The sequence below is a fragment of the Carassius carassius genome, chromosome 37 (genome assembly GCF_963082965.1).
Source record: "Carassius carassius chromosome 37, fCarCar2.1, whole genome shotgun sequence".
Classification (NCBI taxonomy): Eukaryota; Metazoa; Chordata; class Actinopteri; order Cypriniformes; family Cyprinidae; genus Carassius; species Carassius carassius.
This window is the reverse complement of record NC_081791.1, coordinates 29,063,010-29,084,066: the sequence shown is the minus strand read 5'-3', so window position 1 is coordinate 29,084,066 and position 21,057 is coordinate 29,063,010. Positions and strand designations below refer to the sequence as shown.

Below are 21,057 nucleotides of genomic sequence, written 5' to 3'. Positions count from 1 at the left end.
AATTATTTTAGGAAGTAGCCAGCCTTTGATTGAGTCCTAAATAAAAAGTTCATCGTGTTTAAACGAAAAAGCTTAATTGTTTACACTGGTAAAACAATGAACATTAATAGATAAAACGGTATAGTATTATATATTTATGAAACTCTTCCAGCGTTCATGACTATATAAAAAGATTCACATTTTTTGCACACCTCTATCATTATTTTGGAAACCCAGCCAGACCACTGCGAGTTAAATTAATTACAAAAAAAAACAACATATTCAGTAATGTTTGTAGATTTTATATCAGTTTTGATGTCACATCATGCTCACGCATCAATGTAAACATAAAAACACTTTCGTAAAATATGATTCTTTTCTAAAATTGAAGAAAATATTTGTGTCATCTGTAAAACAAAATGAACAAATAAATCAAAATAAAAACGATACAATGATAAACAGTGCACATTCACTGAGAAACCTGATTAGAATAAACATTTTAATCATGTCTACGCACAGTGTGAAAACAATACTATAAGGAACATCCCCTGAGCAGCACATGTCTTTATGGATGAACTCTTGATGACATTTTCCTCCATCAAGAGCATGTGAAAAGCTGTGCTTCAAGTAAACAGCATCTCGATCTGCTGGCGTGGTGTTCGTGGTGTCATTCGTCTCGTGCGCTCTGCACTATCGAGTAGCTCTCGCATGGGTTCTTGACGCACACCGAAGGAAGCGACAGCGGCCATGAAAACGTGCAGGGAACCGGCGTCTTAACGTTCTTCTCCAGGAAGTTAAACGCCAGGCTCCACCACGTCCGGTTCAGATAGTTGTGAGGAGATCCTCTCAAATCCTGCAAGATCAGGAGAGCAGCCATTTACAATCCATAATGTTGCAACATTAACACATTAAGCTAAATACATGAGGTTGTTTGGTTCAGTACTGATTGAATTGTCTGTATGCTGTATACTGAGATCATAGATTCGTGCAAGGCTTTCATTGTTGGTTATTTTGTCCGACAGTTGGATTTTATTGGTATTAATCTGTTGGATCTAGATATAGTATAATTTTTAAGTGGATGTAAAAAAAATTTTTTTAGGGATGGTGTAAATTTAATTATGCATTGATTAATTGAATTATATTTTTAGGAGACAATTTAACCATTCGTCCATGGACTGCAGATGCAAAATAGCCTTCTGGCTAATTCTGGCATATTATGTATTATTGATATGCATTGCCCTGTCAGATAAACCTGAAAATAAATAAATGAATAGACCAAAACTGTGTGAATCTGGTGCCTGCGAATCAATTAAAGGCAGCTGCACAGAACCAAAAAATTATATTTTTTTAATATATTTTGTGGTGTCAGTTTCTCAACTACCCTTTAAATGTGTTTGCATTCATGCATTTCGCAGATGCATTTATTCGCCGAAATTTACACTCGTGTTGATGAGGGCGTGCAGTTTTTGGTGCACAGTTTGTCTGGGAATCAAACCTGTGATCTTGGTGTTGCCATTTTTAGCTTCAGGTAAGCACATGGATAAGTGTTTTGTTACCATTATTGTTAAATATTTACTGTTTTTACTCAAAGCACATTTCCGCCACAGAAAAAAAAAAAAAGATAATTCTAACTTTTTCCTCAATTGCATGTTCAAATCGATCAATTCTGACTTTTCTTCTCAGGATTGCGCAGATATAAACAGCTTCTATTAATTTTACCCAATTTAGTTTTTCATAGTGTCTTTTTAAACTCTACTGAATCCAATTAGGCTAATTTTGACCCATGCCATAACGGTTTTTCCCAGATTTTTAACATATAAGGTAAATATTCGTCTCATCATGCAGTTTGCATCTCCCAAATGAGTTTCCATGGCAGAATAATATGAAATGGAAGTTGAACAAAGCAGTTTTATAGACTTTTACCTGGTTGTTGGCCATGGTGTGGTACCAGTAGAATAGGTTTGAGGTGATGAAATACGCCACAACTACATCCACGCTGTAATGCTCGTGTGCCATCAGGATACAGACCACGCCCACCACGCTTAGCAACCAGCAGATCACATGATAGCAACACCATGGCCACGAGCGGGGCGAGTCTACCACACAAAACAACTCACTTCAAAACATAACCCAAATTAAAACAAACAACAGTGTGAATGTGAAGTGGACTGAGACCCGATGGAAATGATGTTGATGATGATGAGGTTTCCTCATACTCACATTCCTGGATGAAGAGGAAGGTGAGGGTCAGCATGACCGTGTGGCCGCTGTACAGGAAGTCACCGCACATGAGATGAGAGCCAGTGATGGACAAACCTCCTCCAGACACCAGCTGCAAAACACGCTTGATTTTGCCCTGAGAATCACCGTAGAGCTACAGACAGAAGCAGACCAATCACAAGAGAGTTTTATTTGCACATCCTTTCTTAAAGACCAAGCAGACATCACAGTGCTGATAATCGTTCACTCATTTATACATGTTTGAGGTTTATCGAGCAGCACTCACCTTTGGGGCGCAGTCCATGTGCATGCTGGGAACAGGAAGAGTTGTGATGTACATGGTCACCATACGGTACAAATACAACATTCCCTGCAGGAAGAAAAACCTTCGGCCCACGATGGCTCTGTCAAAACAACAGGGATGGAGTGAGATCTTAAACCACTTTAAACAACCGCAGAGAGCCCTCTTTTGTTGACAACCTCTGATTTATAAGTGCTTCTCATTACAAGTTGATCATGAGCTGCTCGCGTGTAAATGAACACAGTGACGCGCTTCACTCAGAAACATGCAATGCATTTAATTAAATCACAGTTTAATATTACTAATGCACATTTATTCAAAGAAATAAAATAACAGGACTATCTTTAAAAAAAAGTGCTTAATGTTTAAAATAATGTTTATAAACCATATATAATTAATTAAGTTGCTTAAACAAATAACAAAACAGCATCATGCATGAGAACCAATCACAATTAGTACTATCTTCAATTAAAAACATGAGATGCAGTGGAATCTGCCTTAAAGTCTTGAGATAGCTTTTCCAAATTTGAACTTGCCTAAATTTTACATGGCTTTCTAAACATGCAACGTTTTTGCATTCGAATGTGCGTTTTTATTTTTTAAATTTAACGAATGTTCGAAATTCAAATTTTTTTCGCCAGCCCTACACTGAACGCTTACCTGTGCTGGAGGCAGAGCCACTGGATGAACCACAGAGCCACAAGGATCATCCCGTTCACCTCGGTGATGGAAAACGCCCACTCCATACGCGGCACATAATCGAAGAACTTGTCCGGTAACGGCGGGCTGACGGATTTATCTGGGACTCTCTCGTGGACGATGGTGATCATGACGGTAGTAAGGACGAGGTTAAATCCAGCCCAGATGAAGGCGATTCCCGTCTTCCACCATTCCGACGGCAGCTGGGGGACGCTGGACTTCGAGCCGATGATGCGAGTGTAGTCCTGGTTTTTCCGCAAGGCTTTACGGAAACCACGCACAAAACGCTTGGACTTGCTGTTGTCTGATTTATTGTCTATCTGATCGTCACTGGGCGTGGCCACGGAGGGGCGTGGTCGTCCGGTGGGCGTGGCATGTGGGCGTGGCCTGTCCTCTATCGTCACCATCACATGGTAGCCACCATTGTATCTATCATCTTCTCGTTCGTCCAGAAGATGAGATGCTGCCATCGCTCACACACTACAACTTACACAAAAAAACACTTACAATTAAGATTGTTTAAATTAAATAAATTATGCATTTAGCAGACGCTTTTATCCAAAGCGACTTACAGTGCATTCAGGCTATCAATATTTACCTATCATGTGTTCCCGGGGAATCGAACCCCCAACCTTGACAACTCAATGCTCTACCACTTGAGTTTAATACTTAATATAACATTAAGTGTGAAACATAATCAATGCATTTAATTAGTTATGAAAAAAATAGCGATTAAAATATTTTAATGATGTTAACTCACCTGTACATTAACTTGCATTTAATACAACTGACTGTTGACAAATATAATGCAACAACTCCATTAATGCTAATCAAGATATTGGCTCTTGAAAATCTAAATTTTATTTTAACTAAATAGCAAAATTTAGTTTCTGAATGAATCATGGTTTTGAACAAATCAAATGAATGAATGAATGACAAAGACATTTGCCGCCACCTGCTGGCAGTTTTAGTTTCTTCTTTAGAGTATCATTTCACTTATAATATTTAATGTGAATTTATGTGTTTATATATTAATATTAACTGTAAAACCATATGCAATAAGCATTTAAGTTGTCAAACTGTTGGCACATATTTTTATTTCAATGCTTTAATAATTAACAAAAAAAACAAGGCATATAGTTAAACCACTAAAGATGATAAATCCTTTGCCTTTGAGAAAAATAAGTCATTATACAGGACAACAAAACTTACAATACTAATATTAAAGTAAATAAATAGCTAAATCACAGGTACATTTATTTTCTTGCTGCTATAAATGAATCTTCTTGAGGATGGTTTATAAAAGCAACTGCGAATAAAACAACAAAAGCAAGATTGTCAGTGCATGAATCAAACATTTTCCGATATGTTTTCATGCATGTTTTTATTGCGTCCCGGTGTCATAAAACAGTGAAATCTGGTTATTTTGAAACCGCAGATGGTTGCATGCATGCAAACTCTGCTTCCAGCTCTAGACGTGGATCATGTGTGAATAAAGGCATAAACATATGCATGTACATGCACCTGTAGGTGGGTGTGTTTATGAACGTCATGGCACAGACGCTTGGGTGTTTCAGTGTGAATGTGTGTTTGACACACCCTGAAACCTGCGACACACACAGACATGTTCACCTCGCTCAAACACATCTCAGACCCTACAGCCGTCTGACCGGTTTGTGCCGTTCTCATGCGAAATGCTGGTTTTCCACTCACTGGACTGAGAAAGTTTAGTAGATTCCTATATATTTATATATTTGAGGCTAACTGACAGACACATCCAGTATTTGACTAATGAATGGTGGTTATAGTGATGGGAATAATGTAAATATATGGTCATATTTGTAGCAATAGACAACAACACATTGTATGAACAAATCATTAGGATATTAAGTAAAGATCATGTTCCATGAAGATATTTAGTAAATCTCCTACTGTAAATATATCAAAACTTAATGTTTGATTAGTAATATTCATTGTTAAGAACTTCATCTGAACAATTTTAAAGATGTTTTTCTCAATATTTAGATTTTTTTGCTCCCTCAGATTCCAGATTTTCTAATAGTTGTATCTCAGACAAATAACAAACCATACATCAACGGAGATGGTTTATTCAACTTTCAGATGATGTATAAAGCTCTTATTGTTAAAGTAACGTTAACAGAACATTTATTCAACGCTATCTTTAATATTTTATATTTATGTTTGGTTACTTTCTGTCAGTCCGAGGATGTTTGAGGAGCGATCTGATCTGACACATTGTGGAGATGCAGAGGAGGTCATTGACCTCACACCTGTCTGTGACCCAAAAACACCCAGAAGCATCCGGATCCAACCCCTTGAGATCCCGAGATAAACACAAACACCGAGCACGCGCCTCTAAACACAGCGACACGTCAACAACTGCGCAAAATGCTGTCTAGATCGAGTTTGTGACAGTCTCTGTAACTTTCACTATAGCAGCGAGCCTGAACCACATCAGACCGAGTCTCTTGAGAACCTTATATCTAACGTTACAATAAACAATAAAGCAAAAGAGAAAGAAACGTTTCACAAACCTGCTAAACGTTCATCTGTTCGTAGTACCATGTGCACAAAACAGCGTTTATATGTCAAACTACATGCATGAATAACGAAAAAAGGAGATGTAAAACAGGAGATTTAAGTTACCTGTTTAACAGAGTGCATGCTGCCGGAAGACTCCACCGAGGTGTCCGGGATAAAGGGGCTTTAATCCCCGCCCACACCTGCCGTCACGCCCACCTAGACGCGGAGACACGCCCACTCTGGGGATGCGTTGAGCTTCCCTGAACTCATAAAATACTACGGAGCCCCGCGCATGACATGCAGGGAAAAATAGTGGGCTATATCGTGCGCACGATTAAGCAAATCGAGGGAACACAATATTAATCGTGTGCACATTTTAGTACAGTGAGGAAACGAATTACTAAATCGTGCACACAATTTATTTATTTTTTCTTGCATGGCATGTCCGTATAAAATTACTAAAGAATCAAACTAAAATGAAAATGAAATGTAATTCTAAATATTTAAAATATTATATCTATATCTATATCTATATATATATATATATATATATATATATATACACACACACACACACACAATAATCTATACGGAAAATATGTTTATGTTGAAGAATTTTTTTTTTACTTGAAATAAATAAAAACTGAAATTAAATTAAACACACTGATGCATAATGTTTATATATTATATAAAGTATATTGTAGTATATTGTAAACTATTTTAAAATCTAAAAACACATGCTCAATTACTATAATGCAAAACTTCTACTGAAGAAAGCATCTAGACTAGTTCTTATACCACACAGAAAAAAATCCAAACCCTAAACCTAGCAACTGCATAGCAACAACTTCCAAAAAACAGCAAAAAAATAATTAATAATAAAAATAAATCAAATTTAATTAAAAGAAACCCTAAATCTTAAGATTTATTTATAGTAAACCGACAAAAAGTTATTATTAATTTTAGAATTTAATTACAAAATTAAAATTATTTAAATATTATTAAGTCATTATTAAAATCGTAAAATGCCATAATGAATATGGATTTGACTATTTATTCCAAGCTATAAAATATTTTATTTTTGTAGAAATTGTGTCTAAAAATATACATTTTAAAAGTCTCTATCCTTAATTCTCACATTAAATCACGAAAAACTGGAAAAGTCATGCAAATTAATAAAATAATAAATTGCCACTAGCATTTTTATTATGAATACAGATTTTATTACATATTCTTAGCTCTAAAAAAATTCCTTTATAACTGTATGATTAATAATATCTTTTAGGAATTTAGAAATATTTTCAGAAGGAGAGAAATGAATAAGTTGGCATCTCCACAAACAAGGAATGTTCTTTCAGTAATTACAAGGTGATTTTGAAAACATTTTAAAATAGCATTGATTACAACTAGAGCTGCAAAACAATTAATTGTGATTAATCACATCCAAAACAAAAGTTTTTGTTTACAGAATATAATATGTGTGTGTGTGTGTACTGTGTATATTTATTATTTATATATAAATACACACATGCATGTATATATTTAAGAAAAATATGTTATGTATATATATAAAATGTATTTATAATATAAATTATATGAATATAAATATATGTTAAGATTTGTAACATATAAACATAATAATAATAACAAATATACACAGCACACACACATATATTCTGTAAACAAAAACTTTTATTTTTGATGTGATTAATTGTTTGACAGCACTAATATATATATATATATATATATATATATATATATATATATATATACATACATATATATGCACACATATATATGTATATATTTAAAAAACATATTTATACTTGTATATAAATGTATATTATTTATAAATATTTTATATATAAATCTAAGCACTGTGTGTGTGATGTATAAACACTGTGATCAGGGGCGAAAATCTCATCTAAATGTTGGGGGGGGGACAATAAACATAACATTTCTCACGAGCAAGTTTTGAAGGGGACACTAATAAAACAGTCAGGATTGTACTTAAGGATATGTGTACAGAGAGGAAAGCCTTAATATTGCATGGAGACCGTTCCATTATCCTTCTCCTTAAAGTTTCTTTCTGGTTCAATGAAAAAGCTGACTCAATTGATAAAAACATTCTTCAAAAAAAAATTTTTTTTGCAATGTTTTTGAAGTTGTTTACACAATCAAGCCACCAAAATACAATGGAATTTGAACTTAACTTCAACTTTTATTTATTTATATAGCACATTTAATAGCAATGTTGTTGCTTCACAGTTATAATTAAAACATGCATATATAAAAACATTTGCCATGCCTAGCAAAATGAAGGCATACACACTCTTAGACATACACTCTCACACAACTGTATAGTGAGATCGGTATAGACCTGAAAGAGAGGGGGAAAAACTAAAAATATTTATTACATCAATGACTGATTTGTTCAAAAAGTGTATTCACTCAGTTAGGAAACACCTCCTCAGTGTGTTTCTCAAAATTAGTGCTGTTACTGCTGTAGATAAGTTTTCAACTTTTTTCGTTGGTGAAATAGTGCTAAAACAGGCAATATGGTGCCTAAGATGCACTTAATATTAACTTCTTGTTTATTAAACTTTTATAAAAATCTAAATCACATTTGTTGTGCTAATATCTGGAGAACAACTGCACTCTTAGCATGATGTTATATTAGATTAACTATATTAAATGAAATAAACCGACCAGTGGCGGCTCGTGGATTTTAAAATAGAGGAGGCAAACTAATTGTATTGGTCTGGGGATCCCTGCCGATTATTATTATTTGCTTAACCACTTTAAAATGGCTTTTTGGTGGATTTTAGTCAGAAACCGTAAAGAAAATATATTCAATATCGCTACTCATTATAAATACTTGTAAATTATCAGCCCAGCCGCTCCGGGAGACGTTCAAATAGCACGTAATTTATGTCTCTATGATGGTTGGTTGATCAGAAGGGAGGCTAGCCTCCTCTATGATGTTACTTTTCTCAGCACTCCTCAGCGCTGAAAGTGAACACTCGATGCTGATTGGTTCCCCTGGCCTCCCCCTCCCCTTCTCTTTCACTTAGCGGTGACTACTTCTACAACTAGTTCCAAAACACGTGGTTTTCTCGCACCGGTCCCGGACTGTGTGTGTGTGTGGACCAAAGCACTGTAAGGCAAAGCAGGGGGAACTCGAGATGTTTTAAACTTATTTTTTTGTTGTTGCTCCGTTTGCATTTGTATTGTTTTACTACTTACACAATTAGTTTAACTATATATCATTATATTATTTACAATACACATATTTCATTTATATTTTAGGGGGGACAAACCTCAGATAGGGGGGTCCCCCCCCCCCCCCGCGATTTCTGCCTATGACTGTGATGTTGAATCCGTGAAGTCACTGCTCTTTGACCTTCATCCGTGGAGGGTGGTGTTAGCGTGACATCTAGTGGACAAAAGCAGAACTGCACTTACAACGTTTAAATCAGTCAGTCATTGCGTGTCTGAGCCACTAGAGAGCGCAGCTGAGGCCGCATTGTTCCTGGAGACAGACGAACATCTATCTTTCTTATATAATATTGTGTGTGTGTGTGTGTGTGTGTGTGTGTGTGTGTATGTATATGATGCTTATATATATATATATGGCATAAATGCTAATTATATTCTTTATAACTATATACGATATACTACATAATACATATAAGATTCTACATATAATCGTATGCAATTTAAATGCATATATATATATATATATATATATATATATATATATATATATATAAATTGTTATGTTATTTTTATTTACTGCGGTGCATGGTACATATGGCGTCAAGGGATGATTTCCTCTCAAATCCCTTGATAAAGAATCTCTGCCAGATGCGTCAAGGTTTCACACACACACACACACACACAAAGAGAGAGAGACACACACGGTCGGGATCTGCTCCACCGGGGGAAACGCCTTCTCGCCTCGGACCCGTTCTGTGTTAATTAGCCTCCCGGTTCCGCGGGTAATTACGGTAACGAGCCGCAAATGAACCGTAATGAACCGCACAATTCCTCAAAAAAAAAAAAAAGCCTTTTACAAGACGCGGCGCGCGTGATTAATTGGCGGGGAAAGAAAGGGCGCGTGAGGAGTTGACACGCATTACCCTCAGCGCTGCGCGGCGAGACCCGTATGTCAGCCCCCTCGCGCCTCCCGCGCTTCCACAATCATTTCCCGCCAATGATCAGGAGGTGTCCGCAACGGCGCTTCCTCACCTCACACCCCCGTCAGCCACACGCAGCGCGACACACACACACACACACACACACACACACACACACCGGGAGGAGCCGTCTACCCTCCGTCACCCATACCCGCCCCTGAGGACGGTGCGTCGTTGGCGGCGTCAATATTATTTATTATTCCCGTTAGTCTCGGTATTTAGCGCCGCAGCTGCTCACGGTGATCGTTAAAACGGACGCGTCTCGTTGTTTTGAGGCGCGTGTTTTTTCTTGTAACGGGGATTATTGAGGCGGCATCAGCGCGCGGTGATGCTCTCCGTTAAAGGATCGTGAAGCGTCGCGAGTCTAAAGGTAAAGCTCGTCCATTTTCCGTCCTCCGCCCCCCTCCTCAACCCCCCCCCCCTCTCTCTCTCCCTCTCTCTCTCTCTCTCTCCCTCTCTCTCTCTCTCTCCCTCTCTCTCTCTCTCTCTCTCTCTCTCTCTGCTGACGTGCGATGGCCAGGAGAATTAATCCGCCGCCGTTAATTGCCCCGTGGTGTCCAGCGGTCTGACGCCCTTAATGACCTCTGATCCGCGCGTCGCTGCCGCAGCAGGCGGAGAGTAATTACCGTAATTGATGCTCGAGGCGACGGTAGCGGGGGTGTTCTCTCTCTCTCTTTCTCTTTCACATAAACACACATTCTGACGGTAACTTACTTCTCCACGGCTTATTTTCGCTATTCCTGTTGTTCCTCAACACCACACTGAAGGGCAGGCCTGATGTTGTTAAATATAATGCCCCTAAATTATGTCATGCATATGCAAATGTACATAAATGCATAAAAAAACATTGCTGTTTGTCTGAGCTATATTTTAAAATGGTTTTTAAATTGCGCATTTCCAGGGCTTTTTTATTATTATTTTAGTTTACGATCTTGTTTTCTTTGTGGACTCTATTGGACAATAATTGTTTTAAATTTAGTTCTCCATTATGCAATTTTGTGTACACCCTTTATTATTTAACGAAGCATTCTCTGTTTTCTGTAAATTAATTGAGCAATACATTAAATATGCATTATAATTTAGGAAATGGGAGGAAACAATGGGCATTAAAAGCATACTTAAAAGCATACATGTTTTGCTATATATCTGAACAATGTTTTTTAATTGTTTTAATCCTAACGTAACTCAATCTCGCGCATTTCCAAGGCTTTTGTTTTTCATAATTTTATTTTAGGATCTTGTTTTCTTAGTGGATTCTCATTTTTTAAATTATATTAATATTGTTTAAATTTGATTCTGAAATTAATTATTGAATATTGCACTGCATTATAGAGGCATTATAACACTTAATTGTGGATGCATTATAATTGAAAAACTGGGAAGAAACAATTAGCATTAAAACTGTACATAATTGCATAAAAACTTTTGCTATTTATCCAACCCATGTTTTTAAAAAGAAATGGAAAAAATCTTAAATGAGAATTTCGGCTATATTTTATTTTGGAACACAATGAGAATCAATTACTAAGAATCAAATAATATTTGATTTCTTTGTTTTTCGTTAATCTTAGGATCATATTTTCTCTCTTAACTGACTCTTATTTGATTCATTTTGGTTCTAAAATACCATTATTCAAGTTTCTGTGCATCCTTTAGGATTTGACTAAATATTGTCTGTAAATAAATTGAAGATTTCTGACCTGCTACTCCACCTCATTGATGAACATCTGGGTTCACCTCCACCTCCTCTCTTTCCTCCACAGGACCAGTGCCGTGGATGGTTGGGTGTTAGTGTGTGTTTGTTTCGCTCTGATGGCGAACATGAGCAGTAGTGTGTGCATGGAAACCCCACACGCTCATGGCCACGCCCACGGCCACACCCACAACTACAACCCCACCCCTGGGCGGGACTTTCCTCTACAGATCGACTCGTGCGTGAACCCCGTGCTGGACTACAGCACGCAGATGGAGCGCTACCGCTCTTTTGCCACCTTCTATAAGAACAGCACGGCCACCGCGGCCCCATTTCCCCAGACCGCCAAAATCACGCGAATTGCCACGCCCCTTTTCCCCTCGGCACGCCTATCAGCAATGCCGCCCTGGCCCTGCGACAACGCCATGCTATGGGGACGAAAGCCTTCTGCGGTTAACGTTAACGGACCTCACACACATCGGACTGGCATGTCAAGGGCGGAGCCTGTGAACATGCACATGTCTGGCAAACACATTCCACAAGACTCCGCCCTCTCGATGGGCGCTGACAACTTCCTGTCGCCACTAGCCGCGGAACAATGCCGCGGTCTTCCTGTAACGGGGGCCGATTGCATGAACCGACTGAAGTGTCCGCCGTCTGTGCCGCCTGGAGAGGCGGACCGAAGCGGGACGTTCGGAGGGATGCCTCCATTGGGGGGTCTGTCGCTGCCACCAGGGGTCATCGTCATGACGACCCTTCACTCCGGTGCAGGGTCGTCGGGGGTCACGATGTCAGACAGCGCATTTCAGATCGCCAACTTGGCGGCGGACTGCCAGCACAGCGGCTCATCCTGCTCTGGTTCGCCCGCCGGCCTTAACGGAAACGCCAACGGCAGCTGCAGCAGCGCTAGCAGCAATGGTAGCGGAGCGGCTAAGCGCAAACGTAAACGCTGCGGCGTCTGCGCCCCCTGCAGGAGGCTCATTAACTGCGGCGTGTGCAGCTCCTGTCGAAACAGAAAGACGGGTCATCAGATCTGCAAGTTCAGAAAGTGCGAAGAACTCAAGAAGAAACCTGGCAGCACGATGGAGGTGGGATTCTCGCACGCACTCACACATATGCCGGGAGGTCTACTGAAGTGGGCTATTTAATTGGGAATGATATGGCTGGGGGTTTGGAGTAGAGCCCAGTCTTGGCACAGGCAGCCATAATTAACCATCATGCATCAATGTGTGTGTGTGTGTTAGCTGATGGTTTGAGCCCTCTTAAGCTGGAAAAATGCCCTTAGACTCAAGCACACACTTTATCGCTCTCTCTCTCTCACACATATACACACACACAGCCGGTATTGAAGGCTGAGAGATGAGGCAACATGTTGTAAGTTCTCTGTAATAATACAAAGCTATCACAAACCAGATCTAGTTGAGGAGAGCTTCTTAATCTGGCCAAGAACCGCCAATCTAAAAAGTGATCACATTAGCTCTGTTATAAAAAGTGTAGAGAGGGGTCAAGGTGGCTTTGAAATCAATTATGTTTCCCATTGAAATTACTGGATTCCACCTGAAAATTCTGGTAAATTCGAAGATTTTAAAGGCTTTTCACACCAATAACAAAGATGTAAAGTTTATTCTAAACGTGCATCGCAGTTTTGTGTTCTGCCTCTTTAAAGTCGAATGGATTTCATGTGGCTGTTTTTATCATTCACCACCTAAAAAAAAAATTATATATATATTCTGAAAGTAATTCCTCCAATACTGTCGATATAGTTGTGCCACAGACTTCACTATTCTCAAAGAATTAAAACTTTACCATTATAGTTACCCTTCTTGGTGTGGACAGGGTTTAAGAGATTATTTGGAGCCTCCTTGCATTTGGGATGTCTCCATATAATATAATATAAGCAACTTAAACTAAATTCCTGGTGCATATTTTTATCAGTTCAGGCATTCCTTTGGAACTGAACCCAAAAACTTTTTGTCGCCAATGGCGTGCTCTACATTTTGAGCTACAGAAATGCCTTAGCAGCAAGTGTACTAGATATCCAAGACACCTACCCATGGTTCAGAGTAATATGCAATCAATGAACCCACAGTAAACCAGCATTTCAGAGAAAATACTGATGACATTAGTACAAGATGTGTACCCCTGGACAACTGCTACTAAGTGTCTCCAACAACTCTTGTTGTTCAAACGTTTATCAAATTTAGGCAGTGACTAAATGTTTCATAATTACATTTATGCATTTAACAGATGCTTTTATCCAAAGAGAAACAAAAGCATTTTGTCAAAGAGTCGACAATAAACATTACATCAACAGTCGTCTCAGTTAACGGAAACGTGGTTGTGAGGGCCATTGCATACAGATGGTCGGCTTGGTCTGTTGTTTTGGTTTTCCCAATTTAATTCTTACTTTCAGTGAATCAATATTTTGAATCATTGCATATCATTGTTAAGATGATTCACACCATTCTACAAACATCTAACACATAATTTCAGTGATTAACTGAATCATCATATCAAGCTTAAATGGAATCTCTCCAGAATTCCCACGGTCTCTTGTGTCTTTCCTCAGAGAGCGCCGTCAGTAGGAGCCGCTGACACTTTCCGCTGGTTCTTCTGAAGAACCCGCCACGACCCACATCATACAACCAAACTCAAACACTAGAAGAACTGCAGGTCATACCCTACGATCTACCCTTCCCCTCAGGACTCACTGTGGCCCGTTTAGCACTGGGGGGGTCAGGTGCACATGCCCCGTCGGAGAGACATCGAGGGCAAGTCTCTGGGTCTCAGACTGACCTCACCTCAACCAAACACCAACACACGTAGAGAACCAGGGACTTGAGTTCAGTCATATCAGGACCCCATCCGAGCCTAAAGGAACTGTTCGAATATATGGTCGTCATTTACTCACCCTCATGTTGTTCCAATCACTTGCTTGCTTCTACGGAAGACAAAAGAAGGTTATCTGAAGAGCGTGCATTGAAGCGAATGAGCTCTGTCAAACTCTTAAATGACAAAACAAACAGCATAAAAGCATCGTAAAACGAGTCCATAATAAAGTCCGTTTTGTGTTGAGAAAAGACACGTTTAGTCATAAACATCCATTTGACTTGAAAGGAACAACCAGGATATTCTTTCACATTGTTACACATAAGAAAGGAAGTCCATACGATTAATGCACTATATTATAGGTTCTCTGAAGTCAGTTTTGTGTTGGGAAAAGTCACAAAAACCATCAGACTTCCCAGTTTATCCGATCAACCAGGATATTCTTTTAAAAATTCACCTTGTTCCACAAAAGTAAGTCATAGGTTTAGGTTTATAAAAGCAGTCCATACGATTAATGCACTATATTATGGGTTCTCTGAATTTGGTTTTGTGAAAAGACCGACACATTGTCACTTTCAAAATATTTTGTCACATTTGACCTCTTTTATTAGATTTGGAAGGAACAACCAGGATATTCTTGAAAAAAAAAAAGTCCTCGTTCCACCGAAGAAAGCAAGTCATACTGGTTTGAGGCGAGTAAATGGCGACAGAAGGTTCGTCTCAGAGCGAACAGTTCCTTTAAGCCACCTTTCTGTTGCATGGGTAGAAAAGTGTTTTGTTTCTAACTGAAGACTTTAAGAAAATAACTTTGTTTATTGCTGTTGTGACGCCTCACTGTCTTCATGAGTAAGAGACTCTTAGGATGGCTTGTTGATTAAATGTGATCCTTTTGAACTGTGACTTTCTGTGTGTCTCCTTTATTTCCTCGCAAAACACCCCATCATGTATTTATACACGACTAACATGTTTTGTGGAATACATAACACTCACAAAGGAGTCTACAAGAGGTTCGATTTGAACGAGATAACACGTATCCGAGGGCTGGCAGTGCGACGTGATAAGATGTCACCCGGAGAGCGATTAAATGGCGTTTCTAATTCTGATCCCTTCGAGCACAGATGAGCAGGAAAAGATGGCGGAGGCATATCTTGGCGTTAAAGCGCTCAGCACATCACTGTACATGTCATCTCTTTATTGTTGGGCCTCTATGACGACTCCCATGTTGCTAGGCAACATGAATTACAATGACATGAAGTCCTGTGTTCTAGAAAGAGGGAGGGGCTAAGAGATGCCTTCACTCTGCCTGAGATTAACATCACACACGTCTTCTGTGTGTGTGTGTGTGTGAGGGACAAAGACATATTGTCTTGCATAGCTAAAAATGCATGAATATTTCCATGCACGATCCAGCACTGTGCTGTAAATATAATGAGCAGGTTCTCACTGGTTTTGCCTGTAAACCTGTCCTAAATTCACAGGACTAGTAAGAGCACAAAGACAGCAGCAGAGAGACACCGATGGCTCGTGCTTTGATGAACGGATGCTCGCGAACGCTGGGATTTCAAGCATCATTAACTTAAGGCTTTATAGACTGCAATTAATTCTTTTAATTGAACTATTTTCCAGCTCACCAGGCAAATAATTTATCAAGAGAATTAGAGGGAAAAAAGACACCCTATTTTTATTTTAAGAACGTTTTTTCAATTCTGTTGTTTGTGAATTATTGTGAATCTCTTAATGTGATGCATTTTACATTTCAGCTTGCTTACATTTTAAAAGCTGTTCCTCCTACTATAATTAATGAATACGATAAAATATATGGTTTTGCATTAGCGTGATGACAATCAAAGCACATTAATAAAACAAATTGTGCTTAATCGTCATGAAAATATTGTTTCAATACAAAACTGTTCCTAAAATATGCTTTTTTAAAACACAAAATATTCATATTCATAATATTCAATTTTTTTAAATTTATGTTTTATTTCGATTTCACTTCAATTATCTTCAAGTAAAACAGGTATCAGATACATTCATATCAAATTATTTCATTATTATTTACTTCAACAACAAAAAAATCAGTTATTACACATATAACCTGAGGCAAACTCACATAGTCACGTCTAATTAATAAACTGCCTTGTCCAAGTTAAAATTAAAATATGTGAAGTTGGATGCATCAAACAATATTTGTCTGAGATACAACTATTAGAAAATCTGGAATCTGAGGGAGCAAAAAAAGCTAAATATTGAGAAAATCATCTTTAAAGTTGTTCAAATGAAGTTCTTAGCAATGCATATTACTAATCAAACGTTTTTATGCATTTACAGTAAGAAATGTACAAAATATCTTCATGGAACATGATCTTTGCTTAATATCCTAATGATTTTTGGCATAAAAGAAAAAAAATTGACCCATACAATGTATTGTTGTCTATTGCTACAAATATACCCAAGAGACTTAAGACTGCTTTTGTGCTCAATATATTTAAAATACAATAAAGATGTCTTATTAGACAAGTAAATTGCAGTAAACCTCAAGTAACATCAGAAAATAATGGGACTAATTGTGATTAACCATTATAATGTATGTTTGTGTGTGTTGTGTTTGTCCAGTGTTGGATTACTGTTGTTTAATACACACAAAGGGAATGAGGAATGAGTCTAAACTCCAGCGCTGGTTGTGTTTGCCGTCTCAGTCTCTCGGCCGGCACATTTCAGGCGGGATCTCCGTCATGTCAAACTCACTGATGGCAAACGTCACGTCACGCCACTTTCTGAAGTACTGCTGTCTGTGTGTGACACAATCCCGCACCACGAAACTCTCGATCTTCACCAGCGGCAGATCCTGGAGTCAAATCATGACAAGAAGCCATCCGTTTAGATTCACATTTGCATTAATAATCAGGATCAGTGTATAACACACACTTTAACTATATATCTTGCACAAAGATGGGTAGCAACTAATCTGGATTATGTAATCAGATTCCAAAATGTAAGTTCTTTAAGATATTTTATCTATTTTTTTTTTCATTACACTTGACCCTCTATCTCGTACACTCTCTGTTTTTCTAAAAAAAAAAAAACTAGCTTTCTATATTATTTCTTTTTATTCTATCTACTTGTTTTCTTTGTCTCCGTGTGTGTGTGTGTGTGTGTATATATACACATATATATATATATATATATATATATATATATATATATATATATACACAAGCAAGTAAACAAATAAAATATTTATATATTTAGTATTTAATTGTTTATTTTTATTTTACTTTTTTTTTACATTTATTAATTATTATCTTTTTATCAAACCCACCAGAGTTCAAACATTAGTTCTAACATTACCTAAAATAAAATAAAATAATAAAAAACATTTTATTTCAGCTGAAGTACTAAAATAACTACAACTAAACGAAAAACGTATAGAAAATATAAAGACATATAAACATGGCAAAAAATACATAAAATACTAAAACTTGAAACAAAATTAAAATGACATGTATTTAAAAAATAATAATAAATCTAATTCAAAATATGATACTAGATGATACTAAAATGCTCAGAATCTGTTGCTGGATATTAAGCTGCTCAGCATCACCTGGATAGTGCTGTAAGAGGTGACGAGGCCCCAGTCATGTTTGCACTCGGCACAGTGCATCTTCTCTTTCTTATTGAAGCCACAGAAGGCTCTGGGGCTGTTATGGGCTACAGTTGTACAGCGGTTGAACATGGATCGATCCAGAACGATGTGATGAGCGCCCTGCAGGAAGGAGAGAATGAGAAAGATGAAAGAAAGAGAAACGAACAGAGTGATGGTTCAAAATGAACACGTCCCAATAGAAAATATTTCAGTAATTTAACAACATTCATATGTTCATGGTTCTATGGAAGCTTTTATTTTTTTATTATTCTGTGGCAAAAACAAGTTTCTTTCCAATATTTTTTACTGTGATTATTAACTAGATTAAAGACAAACTTTAATGCTGGTTTGTGAAATCCTAGACATAGTTTTAAAAACGTGGCATTTGAAGGTTTTAAGTATTTTTAAAGTTTGATGTAGTTTGAAAAGCTTGAAGTTTGAAGATTTTAGTTTTTGTTTTTTTTGTAGTTTAAAATAATTCAACTTTGAAGGTTTTAAGTATTTGTTTACATTTTAAGTAGTTTGAAAAACCTGAAGGTTAAGTGTTTTTAAATTAGAATTTTGGTTTTAAGTTTTTTATTTATTTATTTTTTAAGTTTAAAGTTTGAAGCATTTTAATTAGTTTTAAGTTTGAAATAGTTTAAAAAGCGTGAAGTCTGAATGTTTTAAGTATTTCTAGGTTAAATGTAATTTTAAAAGCTTTAAGTTTGAAGGTTAAGTTTTTTTTTAAGTGAGAAGTAGTTTAAAAGCGTGAATGATTTAAATTCTTTTAAGTTTAAAGTAGTTTAAAAACTTTAAGTTTGTGCATTTGAAATATTTACAAGTTGGAAGTAATTTGAAAAGCTTCAAATTTGAAGGTTTAGTACAAGATTAAAATAGTTTAAAAGTTTTTTCAAATCTTGACATTTGAAGGTTTTAAGTAGTTTTATGTTTAATGTAATTGAATAGCTGATGGTTAAATGTTTTTAAGTTTGATGTAGTTTAAAAAAGCTTTTTGTTAGAGTGGTTATATATATTTTTAAGTTTATTAAGCTTGAACTTTAAAGATTTTAAGTAGTTTTACATTTGAAAAGCTTTAAGTTTGCACGGCTTAAGTATTTTTAAGTTTGAAGTAGTTTAATAAGCTTGAAGTCTGTGGGTTTTAAGAAGTTTTAAGAAATTTGAAAAGCTTGAAGTTTGAATGGTTGAAGTATTTAATTATTAAGGTGATACCTGCACGACTCTGATGTCGTCGCTCATGCATGCAAACCTCTTGCACTTGCTGCAGAGGAGCTCGTAGCTGCCCTTAGTTTTGGGTTTTTCGGAACAGGCGCCGATTTGATCTCTCCGGGTTTTATCGTCCCTCTGCAGCTTGTCCACCTGAACACACACATGTTCGTGCTGTCTAGTGATGTCACGCAGCAGAGATGCACCAATGTTTGAAACGTGGTTTGAAGAGTAGAACCTGGTTACTGAGGTCGGGACGCTTCTGCAGCTGCTCGATGGCCTCCTCCACTATCTTCTCCTTAAACATGTTTAGTTTCTCCTTCTCAATGCACTCTTTACTACTAGAGATCAGGAAACACCGGCTGCCCTCTGCCCGACCACGACCTACACACACACACTTATACATCAGAGTATGTGTGTGTGTGTGTGTGTTTGTGTGTGAAAACATGTGCATATATTTGTTACCTCGAACTTGCACCATCTTCACCACATTTCCCACATATTCATACATTAAAACCAAGTTGCACTGTGGGATATCGATGCCTTCATCAGCGACCGATGTGGCGATGAGCATCTTACTCTGATCAGAGCTCTTAAAAGAGTCCAGAATCCCTTTCTTATTGTTCAGAGTCATTCCTGTAGCACAAAAACGCAAATGCACATCACATCTGACTCAAAACCATTAAAAAAAATGCATTACTTGAAATAAGAAATGTTAATTGTAAAAATCAGCTAGTGGAAAAAAAACAATTGTTGTTTAAATTTTCATTCAGTTTATAACTTGAAGTCTTACGATAAATAAAACCAAAATACAACTATATAAAAATACACAGAAAAACACAACAAAATTACATTACACATAATTAAAACATATGATCAATAAAAAATATAAAAATCTAATTTAAAATATAAACAATGACTATGAACATTATACTAAGAATAATTTCGTAGGGCTACACGATTTGAGAAAAAATCTTACTGTGAATATTCTGATAAAACATAAAATAAAATCTCAAGGTTTGCTGTGCTTGTTTGTTTGGCCAGACAAACTGTTATTATATATCATTATGAATATAAAATAATAGTAATAATACTGTAAAATAAAGTTATTATCATCATTGATAAATGTAAAAAATAAATGCATTATAATAATAACTACTTTATTTTATATTTTTTAATATATCTAAATAAAATATTTTAAATAACAACAATAATTATTATTTTATTTTATTATTAATTGTATTATTATTTTATAGCACAATTGTACAATTACAACGCAATTCTGTCATGCTCAAACATTAAAGCCTTGAGCTTTTATTTTGCCCGAACTGGATTTTGTCTAGATTCCAGATTTTTAATGTAAATATGTAAATATATGTCAATTTGTCTTCAAAACTAATTTCAAACATTGAGTCATGAGGCACAGATTCATCGTGTTTTGTGTGTGTGTGTGTGTGTGAATTTCCACCTGAGTTGGATTTTCTGCCTTTTCCTATCAGAACACCAGGCTTTAGGAACTTGAGGGAATCAGTCTCATCAATCCATTTCTTCATTGCCTTATATATAAATATATAAACGGTAGGAAATTGACAAAATATCTTCATGGAACATGATCTTTACTTAATATCCTAATGATTTTTGGCATAAAAGAAAAATGTATCATTATGACTCATACAATGTATTGTTGACTATTTCTACAAATATATCTGTGCCACTGATGACAGCTTTCGTGCTCCGGTCA

General features: G+C 36.8%; 3 protein-coding genes across 4 annotated transcripts in view; 1 reads left to right on the top strand and 2 right to left on the bottom strand.

The window, feature by feature from the left end:
- Nucleotides 1–265: 265 nt before the first annotated feature.
- Nucleotides 266–5,880, bottom strand: LOC132118614 (phosphatidylcholine:ceramide cholinephosphotransferase 2-like). The gene is made up of 6 exons (XM_059528573.1): nt 5,867–5,880; nt 3,161–3,685; nt 2,486–2,603; nt 2,200–2,353; nt 1,903–2,075; nt 266–832 (listed from the first exon to the last, which is right to left on the bottom strand). Exons 2-6 carry the CDS (start codon nt 3,667–3,669, stop codon nt 647–649), a joined length of 1,140 nt encoding a protein of 379 aa, XP_059384556.1. The 5' UTR covers nt 3,670–3,685; nt 5,867–5,880; the 3' UTR covers nt 266–646.
- Nucleotides 5,881–9,673: 3,793 nt separating this feature from the next.
- LOC132118613 (CXXC-type zinc finger protein 4-like) lies at nt 9,674–14,687 on the top strand. Its single transcript, XM_059528571.1, has 3 exons — nt 9,674–10,312; nt 11,706–12,723; nt 14,205–14,687. The coding sequence occupies exons 2-3, from the start codon at nt 11,755–11,757 to the stop codon at nt 14,250–14,252; spliced, it is 1,017 nt and encodes a 338-aa protein (XP_059384554.1). The 5' UTR covers nt 9,674–10,312; nt 11,706–11,754; the 3' UTR covers nt 14,253–14,687.
- A 2,281-nt stretch (nt 14,688–16,968) lies between these two features.
- Nucleotides 16,969–21,057, bottom strand: part of LOC132118612 (antiviral innate immune response receptor RIG-I-like) — a 15,225-nt gene continuing 11,136 nt past the window's right edge. For both annotated transcript variants that reach the window (XM_059528569.1, XM_059528570.1), the window contains exons 14-19: nt 20,785–20,872; nt 19,782–19,952; nt 19,555–19,700; nt 19,323–19,469; nt 18,069–18,230; nt 16,969–17,312 (exon numbers count right to left, since the gene is read on the bottom strand). In XM_059528569.1, coding sequence (XP_059384552.1) covers nt 17,160–17,312; nt 18,069–18,230; nt 19,323–19,469; nt 19,555–19,700; nt 19,782–19,952; nt 20,785–20,872 — 867 coding nt within the window. In that variant the 3' untranslated portion in view covers nt 16,969–17,159. The remainder of the gene's footprint in view (nt 17,313–18,068; nt 18,231–19,322; nt 19,470–19,554; nt 19,701–19,781; nt 19,953–20,784; nt 20,873–21,057) is intronic.

Coding starts and splice junctions, on each gene's coding strand:
- LOC132118613 (XM_059528571.1), top strand. CDS start 11,755: ATGGCGAACATGAGCAGTAGTGTGTGCATGGAAACCCCACACGCTCAT. Junction 12,724..14,204: donor AACCTGGCAGCACGATGGAG/GTGGGATTCTCG, acceptor GTCTTTCCTCAG/AGAGCGCCGTCAGTAGGAGC.
- LOC132118614 (XM_059528573.1), bottom strand. CDS start 3,669: ATGGCAGCATCTCATCTTCTGGACGAACGAGAAGATGATAGATACAAT. Junction 2,354..2,485: donor ACATGGACTGCGCCCCAAAG/GTGAGTGCTGCT, acceptor TTCTGTCTGTAG/CTCTACGGTGATTCTCAGGG. Junction 833..1,902: donor ACACCATGGCCAACAACCAG/GTAAAAGTCTAT, acceptor CTGATCTTGCAG/GATTTGAGAGGATCTCCTCA.